The sequence below is a fragment of the Equus przewalskii genome, chromosome 19 (genome assembly GCF_037783145.1).
Source record: "Equus przewalskii isolate Varuska chromosome 19, EquPr2, whole genome shotgun sequence".
Taxonomy (NCBI): Eukaryota; Metazoa; Chordata; class Mammalia; order Perissodactyla; family Equidae; genus Equus; species Equus przewalskii.
The window spans coordinates 28,692,663-28,711,295 of NC_091849.1; the positions used below are offsets into that span (position 1 = coordinate 28,692,663).

The 18,633-nt window shown below is 36.0% G+C and overlaps 1 protein-coding gene across 1 annotated transcript; it reads left to right on the top strand.

Moving 5' to 3' along the window:
* The first annotated feature begins 17,128 nt into the window (after positions 1–17,128).
* On the top strand, positions 17,129–18,073 carry LOC103542924 (olfactory receptor 2B2-like). Its single transcript, XM_008509843.1, has one exon. The coding sequence runs from the start codon at positions 17,129–17,131 to the stop codon at positions 18,071–18,073; it is 945 nt and encodes a 314-aa protein (XP_008508065.1).
* The last annotated feature ends 560 nt before the right edge of the window (positions 18,074–18,633 follow it).

Consider the following 18,633-nt stretch of genomic DNA (forward strand, 5'->3'; position numbering starts at 1 on the left):
TTCTTTGTTTGTTTTTCCCTTCCTTCTTCTTTCCTTCCATCCTTTCTTCTCTTATTGCTTCCTTCCTTCATTTTCCACCTTTTATTCCTTCTTTCTTCCCATCTGCAGGATACACTTAACAACCATTTCCCCTGATGCTTCTACATTATATCCCTTCCCATCAATATTCCAACAGTTCCTGAAAACAATTATCTCCAAAAATAATTTCCCATTTATCATAATAAAAAGCTTTCATTTGCCTTGTGGTGTACAGTGGAGACATTAGACTAGAGAATTTGGTTTCAACTCCACAACTTCTTTTCTGATCTTGTGCAAGTTTGATTAACTTTCTGTATCCAAGTTTACTTATGAGTAAAAAAGGAAGAAGCGTTATTATTATGTTGATTAAAAAGGCATTATAAATACAGTGTAAGCCCTGACAGTTGGTTTTTCTTTTGTGTAATGCAAGTATCTGACTTACGCTTTGATTGAGGAGGCAATCACTTTGAAGATGAGCATCTCAAAAAGATACATTGTCAGCCACATGACTAGATAAAGAGCCAGGCTGGCCCCCTCCCTCAGTGTCTTTTGTTTAAGAGATCTTGGTTGATTTAGATAACTGACAAGTTAGGCCACTTGTTTTTCTCTTCCTGGGCTTTTAATTCCCTCTTTTATGTTTTCACCAATAAAGAGTGAACTTGCAAAACCCCAGACCCCCACCTTTGACCCCAGTAAAAGAAGGCTTGTACTTTCCCTCTCTTTCTTTCTCCCCTTGACCTCACTGTGTGACCCCAGACATGCTGTGTACCCTCCTGGACTTGTGAGTAATAAACTTTGTTCTTTTTTCAAAGTTTTTTGATGGTTACTGCTGAGGGCCTAGTGCAGTTGTAATAAGAACCACAAGGGCCAATCCAGCCACAATACTGGTTATTGATAGACTGAGACCAGCACAAAACAATAGGTAAAGCACCTGGCAAGAAGTGATCAATAAACATCAATTAACATATTTTCAATCTTCTGATTCTCTGATCATGGTATTCACCCTATTTTGATCTAATATATGCTTATTACTTTCAATTGTATCCAATAAAAATCCTAACCTAGTCAATGATTAGTTACTCACTTATGTTTCTATATGAATGGAAAAACAATCACCTGAAAATATGGGAAAAACATGTTAATCCTTTTTTTGTTTTATTATATGGAAAAAATATATGATTTATTTTCTCCAATCACTTATAGAAAGTGTGGTAAACTTTATTTTAATAGTGATAACAGAGCTGAAGCTGTAATTTCTGAAAGGCATCTACTCATTGTTCTTGGAATTGCTGTCTATAAGAAAACTGCCCACTACTATTAACTCGGCCAACAATTAATTTAAAATAATCTACAAAATAAAAATATCTTCTCAAATGTTTCCTGATTAAAAACATAAGCTGAAATGTAGTCATTGGAAAATGACTAGCACTATTCACAAATTATATTTAATATTTCTATAAAATATATTCCATGGCTCATGGAACAATTAAAAACCAATTTAAGGTCATAATAGATATAAAATAAAACAAGAGGTCAAGCATATTAAATGTCTACATGTTTGAGAAATTCATAGCAGAAGATAGGTCTACTAGATAGATCTACTGATTACTAAATAGAACTTTGAAAGAAGAGAGAAAACTACAAATACACGTGGAGTAAAGGAAATTGCTTTCTAGGTAAGAATGCCCTGAATGTGCTAAGGAGCAGAGGGTGTCATCTCTGAAGGATGGAAATCAGATCAGTAACTTCCAATGATATATATCAGGAATAAAAATAATATGGCACCTTACATTTTTATAATTATATAAATCTCTATTGAATACAAAGTTAAGGTGCATTTTTTTCAATTTAGGACACATTCTTCTATTGCTTTAACCTCATAACCAGCAACCTAAATAGATTTAAAAAAAAAAAGAGTTCTGATTCAGGATAGTAAATTGAATAAAAACGTTTATCCCATTCCTTTCTAAAAACCATAAAAATTACACCAAATTAAAAATGGTATGAATCTGTGAGGACACATAGAACTGGAGAGGAACTGAGAGCAAAGAAGAGATCAATAAACTTGAGGAAGATAGGAAATAGATGGAAGGTAATAAAGGACTTATAGAAGAAAAGATGAAACCTAACTACTTTTAGAGGATTGGGAGGTGGGGAAGAGCAGCCAGTCACAATAAAGGTAACTTGTTCTGCAGAGCCCTGAAGCAGCAATAGGAGCTTAGGAAGGTAAGCATTGTGTATCTTAAAAGGCAGATGGTAGAGGAAGACTAGAATGAGAACAATTAAAAAATCTGCCTAAAACGTGGATGTACCCCTACCCCACATAACCAGATGAGAGTCCTTCTGATACCAAAGCAGACAAGAGGAGTGGTCACCCTGAGAAGGGTTAAATCAGAGAGCCTCTAGACTGTTACAGCAGGAATGGCTGAGATCTGACTGTGTCGCCACATCAAAAGCAAGGAATTCTGTTGGGGGCTGCATGCAGCATCCCTCCCTAAAATTTTTCCTCATTCTGCTCCTAGAACACTGGCAGCCAGCCTTATAACTCTCTAGGCAGGAAAATAGAAGTATAACAAACAAAATAATGACTCCAAAGTGGAATAATAAGAAAAAAAGGTAGTGATTCTAGCAATAAAAAATATTTGAACAGTAAAAATAAGTTTAAAAGAGAGAAGCATTCAAAGATAAACTTGAAATTTCTTAGAGAGTAGAGGGGAAAAAAAGGAGATAAAAAATAGCAGAAGAAATTCAAGAAAAACCAGAGGATGGATCCAAGTGGAACACATTCTAGGGAAAGGAACTTTAGGCAGAAAGAAAGAAGCAAAATTGAGAGGAGAAAAACATTTTTAAAATATAAGAATTTAAAGAGCTCACTCAGCAGTGGTCTACCAAGGTAGGCAGTGGGAGCAGTCTGCCCAGGTGCAGACAGGAAAGGGGGTGCACTGTCTGTAGAGAGTTTTAAACAATAATATAACCCACTGAAGTCAGTCTGCTTTTTGTTATCACATGTGGTGGCAATTCTAAACAATGCCAGTGATAACATATACTTCTCAAAAAAAAACCAGAAAAAGTTTTGGATCTAAATTCTAAACAATTGGTGCAGTTTCTGTTTAGTTTTAATAAGTTTTGACTTAGTGGATTTTTATTACTTATCTTTAGTAAGTATTGCATTCTACCTGCAAGTTGAATTAGAGAACTCTCTGTTAAACAGTCAGCTTCTAACACAAATGGACTTAAGAGAAACTTTCTAATGGTTGGAATTATTCTAAAGAGTTTCAAGCACAGTTTGGGACCCCGGCCTCTGTACTACTGCATATTACCGCACTTGAACAATAGATTAGACATAACGATATGAGAGCGACTGCAAAAACATGAGATACTTCAACACTGTCTTCTGATATGACCACTTAGAGTTTTAAATTAAGTGTAAGCTTTAAAACAGTACAACAAAGTGTGAATTAAAGATATAACATCTTTGGTAAATGCAGATTTAGTTCTTATCTAAAATATTTAACTGAATTTGAGTGCTATAATTAAAATTGAAGATTTTATCTTTTGAATTGTTAATTATTTTTCTTGAAACTAAGGAAAAAATAGAACAAATAAAATGTTATGTCAGTGGCGCTATTGTTCCTTTACAGATACTTTAGTTTTATACTTTAATATTTTATATTTTGTATTTTTCAACTGACACAATTTTATATTCAAAGTTCAATGAAAGAAAATAGTCTCTTACTACATTTCTTTTCTGGCTATAATTATTATTTAATTTTGTGACTATTACTGAAAATAATTTTGTTATATAGAAAGTGGGTTAAAATTATCTACTTTAGGTGCCCATGAGTACACAGCCAAATGAAACAAAAGAGATTCACACAAAGGTATAATAGAGTGAGATTGCAATCTCAATGAATGAAAGCTCCAGCAAAGCCCATCAAGAAAAATGGGCTGATAGGCTGTCTGATGTGTTCAGTCATTCTGAGATGAGCTTGACAGTTTTGTGGGATATGTGAATGAAACTACAGAGAAAAATTACACACACAAAAACATTTATTAACTCAATGGACAACAAAAAGCTATGTGAGAAAAGAAATTTAATCACAGTGCTCCATAGAGCTTAGCTGTGAAAACTGTCTTTATTATAACTATAATATAAATACTAGATTATTTAAAATTAAGGTATAATTACACTAGAGGGTTTGGGGAACAGGTGTGTGTGTGTGTGTGTGAGAAGGAATGAAACATGCAAAAAAACCCTAAATTCTTATCTCTCATACCAGGAAGCTAATGATAAACATGAAATGAAAAATAAAATGAATAGATAGCAGCCTACATCCAACCCCTCAGTAAATCCTGTTACCTCCAGCCTCAAAACATATCCAGAATTTTACCACTTCTCTTGTTAAGATCCTGCTGAGTCCCCATCCTCTCTCACCTAGATCACTGTTATAGTATCTTTTTGATTTAGTCACTTGCATTCTTCCAGGGAATTCTAAATACAACACAGGATTTCTTCTAAACTTAAGGCAGATCATGTCACTTCTCATTCCCCTGCTTAAAGCCCTGAATGTCCGTTTCATGCCCAGGAAAAGCCTAAATCCTTACAATGGCCTGCAAAGACCCACATGACTCTCTCCTCTCCTGACCTCAACTCCTACATCTCCCCTCTTGACTCACTCTGCTCAGTCCTGCTGGTCTCTTTGTTATTATTAAAACGAACCAGGTAGTCTCTTACTGTAAGGCCTTTGCTGCTCTCTGGCTGGAATGCTTTATCTTAGATACCTGCTTGGCTAACTTCTTCCTCCCCTTCAGGTTTTCAAATCTCAACTTTGCAAGGAGAGCTTCCCGACCACTGGGTTTAATTCTGCCATCTGCCCATCTCACCCACCTGAGAATCCTTACCCTACTCTATGGTTTCCTTCATCCATAGCACTTATCATCTTCTAACACACTATACAGCATAATTTATTAGGCTTATTATTTATTATCTGCCCCCTTTACCTAGAATTTTAATTTCTGAGACAGGGATCTTTGTTTTGTTCACTGACGCATCTCAAGTGCATGGAGCAGCACCTGGCACTTGTAAGCACCAAAAGAGTATTTTTGCAAATGTTGAATTAAGTTAGAAATATTTTAAAAAATGCTAGATAAACATCAGAAAGAGCTGGAAGTGCTTCCCTTGTGAGAATAGGCAATGAAAGTGGAGAGGGAGCGGTATACTAACCACTGATTTTTTTTAATCCATGTAGAACCATTTGATTTAAAATTACTTATGGATATTACTTTGAGAAATCAATTTGAACTTAAAAACTTAAGTTTAAAAATAAAGAGATCCATTTTAATGAAAATTTGATTAAGGTAAATGTTGGTTTACTTGTCAGACTTTAAGTGCATTTTTTCCATGGTTGTAATCACATTCTATGTACTGTACGCTCCTCAGGAAACCTCCCACCAAGAACATCACGGTGGTGGTAGTCTTGTTTTGTCCTCACTATTGTTAAAATACGAAAAATTTAATAATATAAGACAGGAAATAGACATAATAAGGATGTTCATGAGGCAACCAAATCTCTCCACCACTCCTAACGCCATCTCTCTATTCTCTCCTCTTCCCAAGACATTCGGTACACACACTAGGATACGTGGGGTATTTGAAAATGTGTTTTTATACATATATTTATTCATATATGTGTGTTGACATGTGAGTAGATACATAACATCCTGTGTTATTCTCTAACTACCTTCCTATAGCTTTTTTTCTCCTTAAATGTATCTATCTTGGAGATCATTCCAATTTTGTAGCTATAGAATTGCCTCATTATTTTTAATGACTGCATAATATTACATCATAAAGATGTATTTAACAACTTCAGGACTGGTGGTCATTTACGATGTTTGTAGTCCTTTTCTACTGCAACCAATGCTGCAATGAAGGTCGTTGTACATTCATCTCTGCACGCATACATGAGAATATCTGTCAGATTAATGTCTAGAAATGGAATTGGTGTGCCAATAGACGTGTTCATTTTTACACGTGATATATAAATCTAAATGCTCTATAAAAAACTAAAGTGGCTTTTCAACATGATATAAAATATATTATTCTTGACCAATTTGATACGTAAAATTTATATCCCATTGTGATTTAATTTGCTTTTCTTGTATTTATAAGGATAAACCATTTTATCGTATATTTGAAAATCATGTAAAAGCCTCTGTCTTGATCCTTTGCTGTTGTTTCAATCAGACTGTGGTCTTTTCGATACTGACTTATAATAGATATGCACATGTTAAACACTTTAGCCTTTTGTCTTTCACATGCTTCATAAATATTTTCCTTGAAGTTTGCCACCTGTTTTTTTCATTCATTTTGTTTATGATATTAGTCTCGGCAGAAATTTTACCTTTATGTATCAAATACATTAATCATTTTAAAGCCTCTGAGTTTTTATTGAACTGTTGCATGATTGTAGACCTTTTACATAATATTATCTTGGTTCTACATTTAAATATTTTTATTTTTTAATTGCAGTAACAGCTTACAACAATATATAGCTGTCAGGTGTATATCATAATATATTTCAAATTCTGTGTAGATTACATCATGTTCACCACCCAAAAACTAATTATACTCCATCCTCTCACATGTGAGCCTAATCATCCCTTTTGTCCGTCCCCCCCTCCACTTCCCCTATGGTAACCGCCAATCCAATCTCCATTGTTATGTATTTGTTTTTCGTTGTTTTTTATCTTCTACTTACAAGTGAGATCAGACGGTATTTGACTTTCTCCCTCTGGCTTATTTCACACAGCGTAATACCCTCAAGCCCCATGTATGTTGTCACACATGGCCGCATTTCTTCATTTCTTATGGCTGAATAGTATTCCATTGTGTATATATACCACATCTTCTTTATCCATTCGTCCCTTGATGGGCACCTAGGCTGCTTCCAAGTCTTGGCTATTGTGTATAATGCTGAAGTGAACAATAAATCTGTCGTTGTTTTGGGATTAATTTGAAGATAGGAATTTAACATGTATTTTTTCACAGATTTTAAGTCAGTTGGCACAACCATATTCTACTGAAAAGTTCTGATAATATGAAATTCCATCTTTATGATAAAGTAAATCTCCATGCACATTTGGGTTTATTACTGAAGCCCAATATAAAATCCTTTCAGAAATATTGTTTCATATGATAATTTGACATCAAGGTAATTCAGGAATTTTAATAACCAAACATTTTATGATGAGAAGTACAAAGTCTGACATTTAGGGTTATTTGTCCAAGATCACAGATTTGGTATTTATAAACAATCCTTGCAGTTTCATGTCCATTATTTTTTCTGCTACTCCATAGGTATTATGGGAAAAAAAAAAAAGAAGAAGGGCTTGCCACTAGATGTGCATGAAGAGCCAATTATTATGGCATCAGTCTTTGGGAAAAGAAAAATAGCTTTATTTGTGAGATCCATCTGCAAAGAGACAGGATAGAGATGCTTTCATATCTGTCTTCTTGATTTAGGATCTGGGGTGAAATTTAAGAGGTTAGGGGAAACAGGCTGGAAAACTGTCTGGCACACGGAAATGCTGGTGGGGCAGGTTTTGATTGGAGGGCTTCGAGTATTTATGGTAAGGTTTTAAACATTTATGGAGAGATTTTAGATATTTATAGTAAGGTGGGGAAGGGATTTAACTCTGGCTCTTCCTGGACAACAGACCCCTCTCCTCTAATGAACGTCGGACTTTCAAGTTTCGGTCATGTTCCAGTTCTTTGGTCGCGTGGGGAGGAGAATCTTTGGTTCCATGGTCATTTCTGGTCAAGATTTCCTCTTGTTCACATGCTCTGGTTACATGAATTTGCGAGTTTTCTGACAAAGAATTCCTAGTCACTCTGTTGATAAGAGATGGGGTCACTTTGAAGTGGTCCTGGTTGGCCCATGGTTATAATACTGGACAAAAATACGTGTTGAATTTTAATTTTGACATTTAAACTGAGGAGTCTGGATTAATAATGCTCAATAATTTGAAGGAAGAAAAAGTAGATTAAATTTGGAAGCATTGGTTTTGTTCCTGATCTACCTGTCTGTGGTCTTGGGCAAGTTATTTGTTTTCTCTGAGTTTTGGAATTTTTATCAACTAAATATGAATAATTAAAATGTATTTCTCTAATTTGTACAGTTGTTATGACTGCCAAGTGAATAAATACATATCTTCTGTTTATGAAATATCTTATATAATAAATATAAGTATAGAGTGAGAATGAGGAAATATTATGGGGGAAATATGAAAAAAATCATATTTTAGAAAGATTACTTTTGCAATTGTATGAAGTTGTCTTATTTTTCTCATAAAAGTAAGCATATGTAAAAGGTAATTTTAACTATTTCATAATCTATATTATAAGAACCATCTCAACAACAACTAAAATCAAATTTTACTGGAATTGATGTGATTTCCTCTGAGATGACTCTGCAAACTTGCATGCCCAAGGTTTGCATTCTGTTAGAAACACACTCCTAATTACTTCTGAGGTTTTCTTATCTTCTAGTCCCTCTGGTTCCGCTCTCCTGGACATGTTGGCAGCAGCAGATGTTAATTATGCTGAATCTCAGAGGCTTCAAGGGAGGGAAGGAAACAAGAGTAATGGCCTGAAAACTCATGGGAAATCTCCCTGTGGATCTATGGCTTTTGTGGATGGCCATAAATTGAAGTTAGCTTCTTGAAGTTGACCCTTCAGTAGGTCAGAGGGAGCTTGGTTGATACTCTACCAAACTCAGAAGAAATCAAGACAGCAAAGAGTGTCTGGGTATTATGTTTGGGTCACAGGTCAGTCTTCCATCACTCCCCATCTCTTTGTCACATGCTAAACAAACTGATTCATTACAACTAACCATCAGGTAAATACAGAAGGGGTTTTGGGAGGGAAGGATAGTCAAAATGAAAGGTCACCTTGCTTTGCCATTGGTTCCTTCATAAAGTGAGGTAAAGGGAAAATTCAGGGGTAGAAACTTAAAGTAAATTTTCTTTTTAACTTTAAAAGATTGATTCCACAGCCACATACATTTTTGTCGGAGAGAAGAAGAATTATGCAATGGATACTTAGAGAGGATTCAAAATCTTATATTATTCAAATCTTTGCTTCTGAACTTTACAGATTCATATACTTGGGTAAGGCCTATAGCCTCTCGGTACCTGAGTTGCCTCTCTTCTATCATTAAGAAATAATCATTCTTACTTTAGAAGATTATTATGAAAAGAAAACAAATACACAAGTGAGGAAGATTGTATATATGTACAAGCAATCATGCGTATATACACACACACATGTGAAATTATATATATATATGTTTGTGGAAAGTTTGATATAAACATTATGGTATTTGCAAATACTTGTTACACATTATTTTAATATGAAGAAATCTATGGGAAAATACAAATGTTACTATTAGTGTTATTTATCTTTGGAACCTTGTATTTCATTTAAATACTTTTAGGTGTGCCTTTTACTACTTCTTTAGATTGAAACTGCTATTTGCTTTATAAGCAGGTTGTGAATTATAAGATACTGATTTTGTGTAGGAACCAACTGAGCTCTGAAAGGCCTACCATTCAAACAAATCAAAGATTGTTGAAATCTATCATAATTTAAAAGAAGAGAATCCAATAGACAGAAAGCAAGGTATCAAAACTGTAGCAAAGATCCTTAGCCAATAACATTAAGAATATCCAAAGTAAATCAGAGGTGAAATGAACACCTAAATATAGTTTCTATTTTATCTTATCATTATCATATTATATCAGAATCATGTTTACAAAGTTTTAAAGGTCGCGTTAGGATGTAAACATCTAAAATAATGGGCTCCATGTTTTTTTAAGCCATGTAGTCAGACACTTCTTCTCTGCTCCCCTTCATTCATTTGCACCTCCCATTTGCTTGAAAGGTACAGATCCTTCTGTCTTCCCAACTCCAGTTTCTCACCCTCTGAGGGACTCATTAGCGTTCTCTTAAACTTCCTATTTAGATAAATTAAGTTCTATCAATCCCATAATTTTCCTGTACAGCCAGAAAGATAAGAACTCCCCACAGTCCTTTCCTGGCAAATAAACTGAATTACTGCATTTGGTCTTACCCTTTTAATCTTTATTCCCCATTTTATTTCATTTTCTTTCTATATTTACACATTCAACAGATAATTATGTAAGCATCTACAATGTACTAGTCAGAACAATACTATCTTTATATATTTATCTTTTTTATTTCTCATTCTCTTTTTCTTTCTTCATTTTTTTCCTTGTAACTCTATTTTCTGAGTTTATTGCTGTCATTTCATCATTATTCATTTTACCTCTATGTTCTTTAAATCTTCAATAGTTAGGCACGGTATCATGTATTCTGAGAACCAATGATGCATGCTACATATTCTTCTTTAATAACTTTATTGTTCCCCTGGAGTACGTGTGTGATTTGATTTGATTCATAACAGTCCAAGCTTATCTCAGAAACTAAATAGTATACTGTGCCCATCTGTAGAGATCTGGTAGACAAAAATAAAAATTATGAAAATGATATGACAGTAATCTTTGAAACATAAGAAGAGAAAGTCAGCTTAAGATCTCAAAAGACATTATCTGAGTGCAAGAAAGTAATGAAATTATGAATCTTTAGCAAGAAAATAATCCAGATACAGTGAATTCTGAAATTGTCCCCTTTAGGATTCTAATTGGACAAGGAATTACTTGGATGTTCTTTGTTTTTTTCAGTTTATTTATTTATTATTGCAGTCACATTGGTTTATAACATTATATAAGTTTAACGTGTACATCATAAAATATTTCCAGTTCTGTGTGGATTTCATCATGTTCACCACCCAAAGACTAATTACAATCCATCACCACGCATTTGTGCCTAATCACCCTTTTCACCTTCCTCCATCCCCCCTTCCCCTCTGGTAACCACTAATCCAATCTCTGTTGCTATGTGTTTGCTTCTCACTGTTTTTATCTTCTACTTGTGACTGAGATCATATGGTATTTGGCTTTCTTCCTCTGACTTATTTCATTTAACATAATACCCTCAAGGTCCATCCATGTTGCCACAAATGGCCAGATTTCATCCATTTTTATGGCTAAGTAGTATTCTATTGTGTATATATACCACACCTTTATCCATTAGTCCCTTGATGGGCACCTATGTTGCTTCCAAGTGTTGGCTATTGTGAATAATGCTGCAATGAACATAGGGGTGGATATATCTTTACTCATTCACGTTTTCATGTTCTTTGGATAAATGCCCAACAGTGGAATAGTTGGATCATATCTTGGTTCTATTCTTAGTTTTGAGGAATCTCCATACTGTTTTCCATAGCAGCTGTACCAGTTTGCACTCATACCATCAGTGTATAAGAGTTCCCTTTTCTCCACATCTTCTCCAACACTTGTTATTTCCAGTCATGTTAATTATAACCATTCTGATGGGCATGAGGTGATATGTCATCATAGTTTTGATTTGCATTTCCCTGATAATTAATGATGTTGAATGTCTTTTCATCATTTCTGATGGCTGAGTAGTATTCCATTGTGTATAAATACCACATCTTCTTTATCCATTAGTCCCTTGATGGGCATCTAGGTTGCTTCCAAGTCTTGGCTATTGCGAATGCTGTGATGAACACAGGGGTGTATGTATCTTTATGCATTTGTGTTTTCAATTTCCTTGGATAAAAACACAGATTTCCCTTCGACTGTTCTTGTTCTTTTTAGTACTTTTATCTGTTCCACTTGGGTAATTTCCTCTAGTCTTTCATCCAGCTCATTGATCTGTTCTTCAGTATCATCTGCTCTGCTATTGAGTCCCTCTAGTGAATTTTTCATTTCCAGTATCTTATTCTTCAGTTCTGATTGGTTCTTTTTTATATTTTCCAATTCTTTGTCGATGCTCTCACTGTGTTCATACAGTCTTCTCTCAAGATGAGTGAACATCCTTATGAGTTTTTTTTTTTTAACTCTTTGTCAGACAGTGCTTATTTCTGTTTCATTTAGGTCTTTTTCTGGGGTTTTGTCCTATTCCTTTGCTTGGAATCTATTCTTTTGTCTCCTCATTTTGCCTCTTTCTCTGTGCTTATATCTATGTATTATGTGGGTCAGCTATACCTCCTGATCTTGGAGAAGTGGCCTTATGTAAGAGATGCCTTGTGAGGCCCAGTAGTGTGCTTCCTTCTCGTCACCAGCCCACACGTTCCAGGGTTGACTCCTGTTTGGGTTATGTGTGTCCTTCTGCTGCAGTAGGGTTGCTCTTACTGCAGGTAGCCAGGGAGTCTAGGCTTTCCCACCCTGCCCAGCTGTTTGTAAATCAGGCCTAGGGAGGCCCAGCACAGTTGGCTGCAACATCTATTAGCACAATCCTCTTGCAGTTTTTCCGTTAAGTGAGTAGGTCCCCAGTGTCGCTGGTTGCTAGGCTCAGAGGCTTACAATTTCTGTATACCTGAGACTTGCAAGGTGTTGTCAGCTGTCTTATGATTGCAGCTGAGTGGGGCCGGCCCCAGGCACAGGAGCACCCAATTGTTTCAGTTTTTGGAATGTGGGGCCAGTCTCCTTTGTGGCTTTTTGTGAAGCACAGGTCTTCTGCCACTGATAAGTCCCTCTCTCAACAGATCCACACACACCATCAACACTGTCCTGGCCTGTGCACACTTCCCGACCCCCCTGGAGCATACCCAGTTGCCTAACTGCAGGGGCCCCCACACTCTCCACCAATACCTCCCATACTTCATCTTCTCCTCATGCATGCCCTGCCCCACAGAGGCAGACACACTTGCCTGCCTGCAGAGGATCAAGGCACCCAGTCTATGCAGGCTGACCAGTAGACTGAAGGCTTGCTATTGCGTGGGGCCAGTCCCAGGGCTGCCTGTCCTAGCTGAGCTGGGTTAAATTGGTGCTAGTTGGTGTGGCAGACCCCTGGGCTAACAAGCCAGGGGAAGAACTCCAATGGCGTCTGTCAGCATCTGTGTCAGCATGCCTGTACTAGGTCACAACAATGGCTGCCGCCAATGCCTCAGTCTCCAGAGAGGTCTCACCTCTCACCAAGATGCACCCAGAGCCTACTAGGTGAGTCTCTTTGCACCAAAGGACTGTTCAACTTTCTTTCTTGTGATTTTAGGTTTCTTTCTGAGACAGGGAAATTTGTGCATGGGCCCTTTAAGATCTGGGTTTTCATGCTTATATCTCACATCTTTTCTAGGGGTATTCCCTGCTGTAGTTAATAGCCAGCAAAAGCAGATATTATGACGCTTGTCTCAGTTGTGCTGAGTCGGAAGGATGCTTATAGTGGTAATGTGCCCCTGCTCAGGTCCCCACTCTTCCAGGAAGGGCTGCATATCTTAGAGTTGCTCCTGCTCAGCTGTGAAGCTCTGCAACTGGTGAAGGTGGTTTTTTTTTCCTCTCCAGAGGGTATCTCTTCCTCTTCTGCATCAGCCAGCACTGTCCCTTGTTGTGGGGATTCTTTTTATCCAGTTTTCAGTTCTCCCTCCAGGGTGATTTTTCCAAGAACAGTTGTAACCTGGTTGTGTTCATAGGAGAAGGTGAGTTCAGAGTCTGCCTATACTGGCATCTTGATGAGCTATCCCTACTTGGATGCTCTTTAAGGGGACTCCTTCTATAAGGAATCCTGCAGCACAGGAGTGGCCTTCTGTTGACCACAATAGATTAGGCAAAATTTGATTCAGAAATATGTATAAAGATAAAATAATTTCTCAACTTTGAATCAAAATACTATTTTTTTAAATTTCTATAGTCATCTAATCAACTGGCAATGATATCTGTCCCATTTCTTTAGGGATATAGTATAACACAAAACATAATCGTATTTCCAAGGCTCTATTCCTAAAGTCTCCTTGCCACAGGCTAAGAAATAGGAGGAAAAGAGAATCGAATAGTACCGGTTGTAAATGAAGAGTGTCATTGTAGAGACAAGAAATGATAGGGCTTACAAAAGGAGAAGTTTCAAGAAAATAATCAACTTAATTTTCCACAGAAGGCCACAGGAGCTTGAAAATTTTCAGAATCAACCTTATGTAATTTTACCATGTAACTTATCCTACTAACATTTCAGTTACTGCTTCTATTTCTCTTTATATTATGTATTATATTGTATAGTTTTTTTTCTTTAATTCACAAAGTAAATTTTTATCCAATTGTCATGAAAGCAGAATGGAGTTTATATGCAAGTATTTTGATTCTTATTCTCTAGGTGAACAAATCTAGCCACAAGCATATGAAGAGATATTCAAAGTCCGTTGATTTTTAGTAAGTAAAATAAGTGTATTTATTGGTTGACTAGTTACATAATCTTGAGAATTAGCAATAAAATCTTTAAAATGTTTGTGTAAAGAGTAAAGTAGGGTATATTTAAACTCTACTTTTGCTTCTTGGGATTGGAATGGAAAAGTAAATAACGTAACTGAGTTCTGTTGTGATGAAATACTAGTGAAAATAATTGAGGTCATAACTGAAAAGAAGTAATAAAATCAAGATGCTAATGTAATCTAACATATCAGAACACCAAAGGGAAGAGTTTCTTAGTTGCTGGTTTCAATTGAGTTCAAATTAATTAAAATGTAGTAAATACCTATCATGTTTAACATATAATCTTGCTTCTATAAGTAACATGCTTACATTTAAAAAATATATAATCAATCTAGTCAGTAAAATAGGCCAGGTACAGAAACAGAAATAAATACATACATACATATGTATATGTAATATGTATAAATACACATATATATATATAATAAAATCTGAATTGTATCATAAAAGAATTACAAATAAAGTGTTCTGGAGGATTAGTAAAGAAGGTGAGTAGGAAATACTTAAGAACATTTTGTACTTGAAATGATCCATACAGGATACACAGCAACAAATGGAGTTTCATATCAGAATAAACATAGGAGGAAAGTAGGAATCTTGGTTGGGTTAATGGATGTGTCTACATAGTTTGACCCATTACTATGTGAAGTCTTGAGGCTAAGATTGCATTTTAATATTATGTGTTAGAGTATGGAGATCCACTGAAGAATTTTGAGCTGAGATGTGCACGATCAGAATTGATTAGAGAAGATTGTTCTCTTAATATGCTAGGGTGCTTTGAAGATGACAGAGAAATTGTAAGTGGGAAGACCAGTTTGAAAGCTAGAGACCATTGAACATTGAACTATTTTCTATGTGTCTACCTTAATGTTGTTTGGATACGTGTAGATTTAATGGATAGATATGAGCAACAACGCTAAAGATGAATTGGTCCAGCTTGACAACTTGGATGATACATAGACAATTACAGTTCAAAGAGAATGATTAGGTTCCAGGTACCAAAAGACATGTGTTTGTATAAATAAAACAAAGAAATTAGAAGTGTGAGATGAATGGATAATGAGCTCAGTTTTGGATTTAGTAATTTTGAGGTTTGGGCTATGAAACAAGCACTTCTTATTTCTCATCGTCATTCATTCCCCAACACTATTTAATTCATAACTTGATAGCCACACAAAAACAGACCTGGGCAATTAAGTCTACTAATCCTACTAAATTTAAGAGCACAAGAACAATGGAATGTAAGGTTAACTAAGAGTATCAGAAAAATAAGTAATCAAAGAGTCCTGGGCTGTTTTCCTAGCAGTCACATCATGTTTACTATCCCTCAGTAGATATTTGTTAATTATCTATTTGTTACAAATACATTATACACTGTGTATAGATGCACAAATAGAAGACAAATCCAATATTTTTAAGTATTTCATAAATTAGGAAAAAATAATAATGATTAATAGTTATTGAATCATTAGCATGTGCAAAGAACTGAGCTATGTGTGCAATTTACATTATACCACTTAGTCCTAGGAGCTGGGTATAATTACTCTCATTTTAAAGATGAGAAAATTGAAGCACATCTCCAAAGCAGACAGCTAGTAAATGGAATGACTGAGATTTGAAGGAAGAAGAAAAATGCCTTTTATAGAAGAACTAGAGAAAAATACAAGGCAACTTTGCTGTAATATGGGAGTTAAACTGAAAGAAATTTAAGATTTTAGAGAATGGAAAATTAGTCATTGGAGTTCCTCAGAAGTTATATCATAAAGGAATTGTGTGATTCAGATGAGAGAAGAGTAGGATTGAAGCACTCCAGATGGCAGAAATAACATAAATAATAAGTAAGAAATGAGAATAAAAAAGAGAGAGAGGGAGATGATTGAATTTATATGTATTGATAAAATGCTGAGAGATTAGGAATTTATATACAGCCCCAATTTCAGAGAATCAGATATTTGAAACTCTTTTGGATGATTTCACTCAGAAGTTAAAATTCCATCAAATTTATCCAGATATTTTTACAGGAGCATTTTCAGAGCAAGCAAAGTTCTAAGGCCTCACTGTTTTGAGTGTATGTTATCTTGTTTGAGTCTTTGTTTCTTTCTCCTATTTTTAAGTTTTCTGAATAGGATCAGCATTAATGCTTGGAAGAGATAAAAAGAGTCCTGACATTCTATCCTTTCATCGTGCAAATTTTATGAAGTGCTCCAGTTCCCATTATGTTTCTGACCAGAGTTAGTTTGAGGAGGGTGAAGATGCCAAGAAGATGCCTTGAGTTCCCCTCAGCTGATGATCTACCTGCCTTCTTCTTCTTGTCCTTCGTTCAACCTGTATTTGGAGGGCTCTGCCTTCTCCCAATCTGTTTTAATCTATACTCTATTGTTTCCATTAAATATCCATGACATGTAGGATTGATGGTAGTTCTATTGGAAATTCTTAGAAGAGAAGATATCAAAATCCAAAGGGAATGATAACTAACCAGGAAAGACCCATTAGGTAAGCTAAATTTGTAAACTAGTTTGTGGATGATCTCTTTGTTCTTTTCTCAATAATCTTTCAATATTACATTGACAAGGTTGCTCAACATCTTGCTGTAATCAGGATATAATTGTAGATTAAAGCAAAAATGAGGATTTCATCTCAGCATCTCTGGTCCCTAATTCTCGGTGGCTTCCTTGTACTATTGATAGCCATCGCTAGCAGTGGATATTTAGAAATCTCAGCTGGAATTTCACATATCACTGCCAATATGTGGATCAACAATCAGAGCTCACTAGATGATTTTATCTTATTGGGATTTTCTGACCGACCCTGGCTGGAGACACCACTCTTTGTAATCTTTCTGGTGGCTTACATCTTTGCCCTATTTGGAAATATCTCCATTATCCTAGTTTCCCACCTGGATCCCCAACTTGACAGTCCCATGTATTTTTTTCTCTCTAATCTCTCTTTTCTGGACCTCTGCTATACTACTAGTACTGTCCCACAGATGCTAGTCAACCTTAGGGGACCAGAAAAGACCATTAGCTATGGTGGCTGTGTTGCCCAGCTCTATATTTTTTTGGCCTTGGGTTCTACTGAATGTACACTTCTGGCTGTCATGGCCTTTGACCGATACGTTGCTATTTGCAAGCCTCTTCACTACCCCATCATCATGAACCAGAGACACTGTATCTACATGGCCACTGGGACCTGGATTAGTGGTTTTGCTAACTCCCTTGTGCAGTCTACTCTCACAGTCTTGGCCCCAAGATGTGGACAGAGGGTGATGGACCATTTCTTCTGTGAAGTGCCTGTTCTTTTGAAACTAGCTTGTACTGATATTCACATAAATGAAGCTGAGTTCAATGTGCTAGGGGCTTTGCTAATTCTGGTGCCCCTCACCCTCATCCTGGGCACTTATGTGTTCATTGCTCAGGCAGTAATGAGAATCCGGTCTGCTGAAAGTCGCTGGAAGGCCTTTAATACCTGTGCTTCACACTTGCTGGTGGTCTCCCTCTTCTACTTTACAGCCATCAGTATGTATGTGCAGCCTCCCTCTAGCTATTCTCGTGACAGGGGGAAGATCATGGCTCTCTTCTATGGAATTGTCACACCTACACTCAATCCATTTATCTATACACTGAGGAACAAGGATGTGAAAGCTGCCCTGAGAAGGGTAGTGGCTAAGGAGTTTTGGGTCAAAACAAGATGATCTCTGAAAAGGAGACCTAACAAGAGAGGGTGGATGTGTTTGCCTTACAAAGAAGGTGTCAGACAGAAATGGGAGTGATGAAAGAACAGTGTATCAAGTGTCATAAAGTTCACCAGTGGAACAGGACCAAGAAAGAAATAATCAACTCTTGGTGATCTCTATATAGCACTTTTCCACTTATGAGAATATTTGTTTTAAAATATTGAATTCTACCAAATCATGTCACTTTTCTCCCTAACCCCAACTACTATTTAACTTAGTTTCAAGGGGAAAACTGGTATAATATCTAGAGAACAGATATTTAGAAAGTTTAGAAAATATATTTGGCATAAATTATTTTTAAAAGAATCTCAAGTAAATTGAAAATGATTGCATCTTTCAAAAAAAATGTCACTACTATACTGAGTTAACTTAATCAACATGTGTTGACAGCATTTAGTCATCTTCCGACATTCAATATCTGATTATATCATCCACCAAGGGCTTTTTTAAGGCCCCAGACATAAATGAAATCAAGAGACATTTAGGTCAAAAGCACATAAGAGATATATATATATATA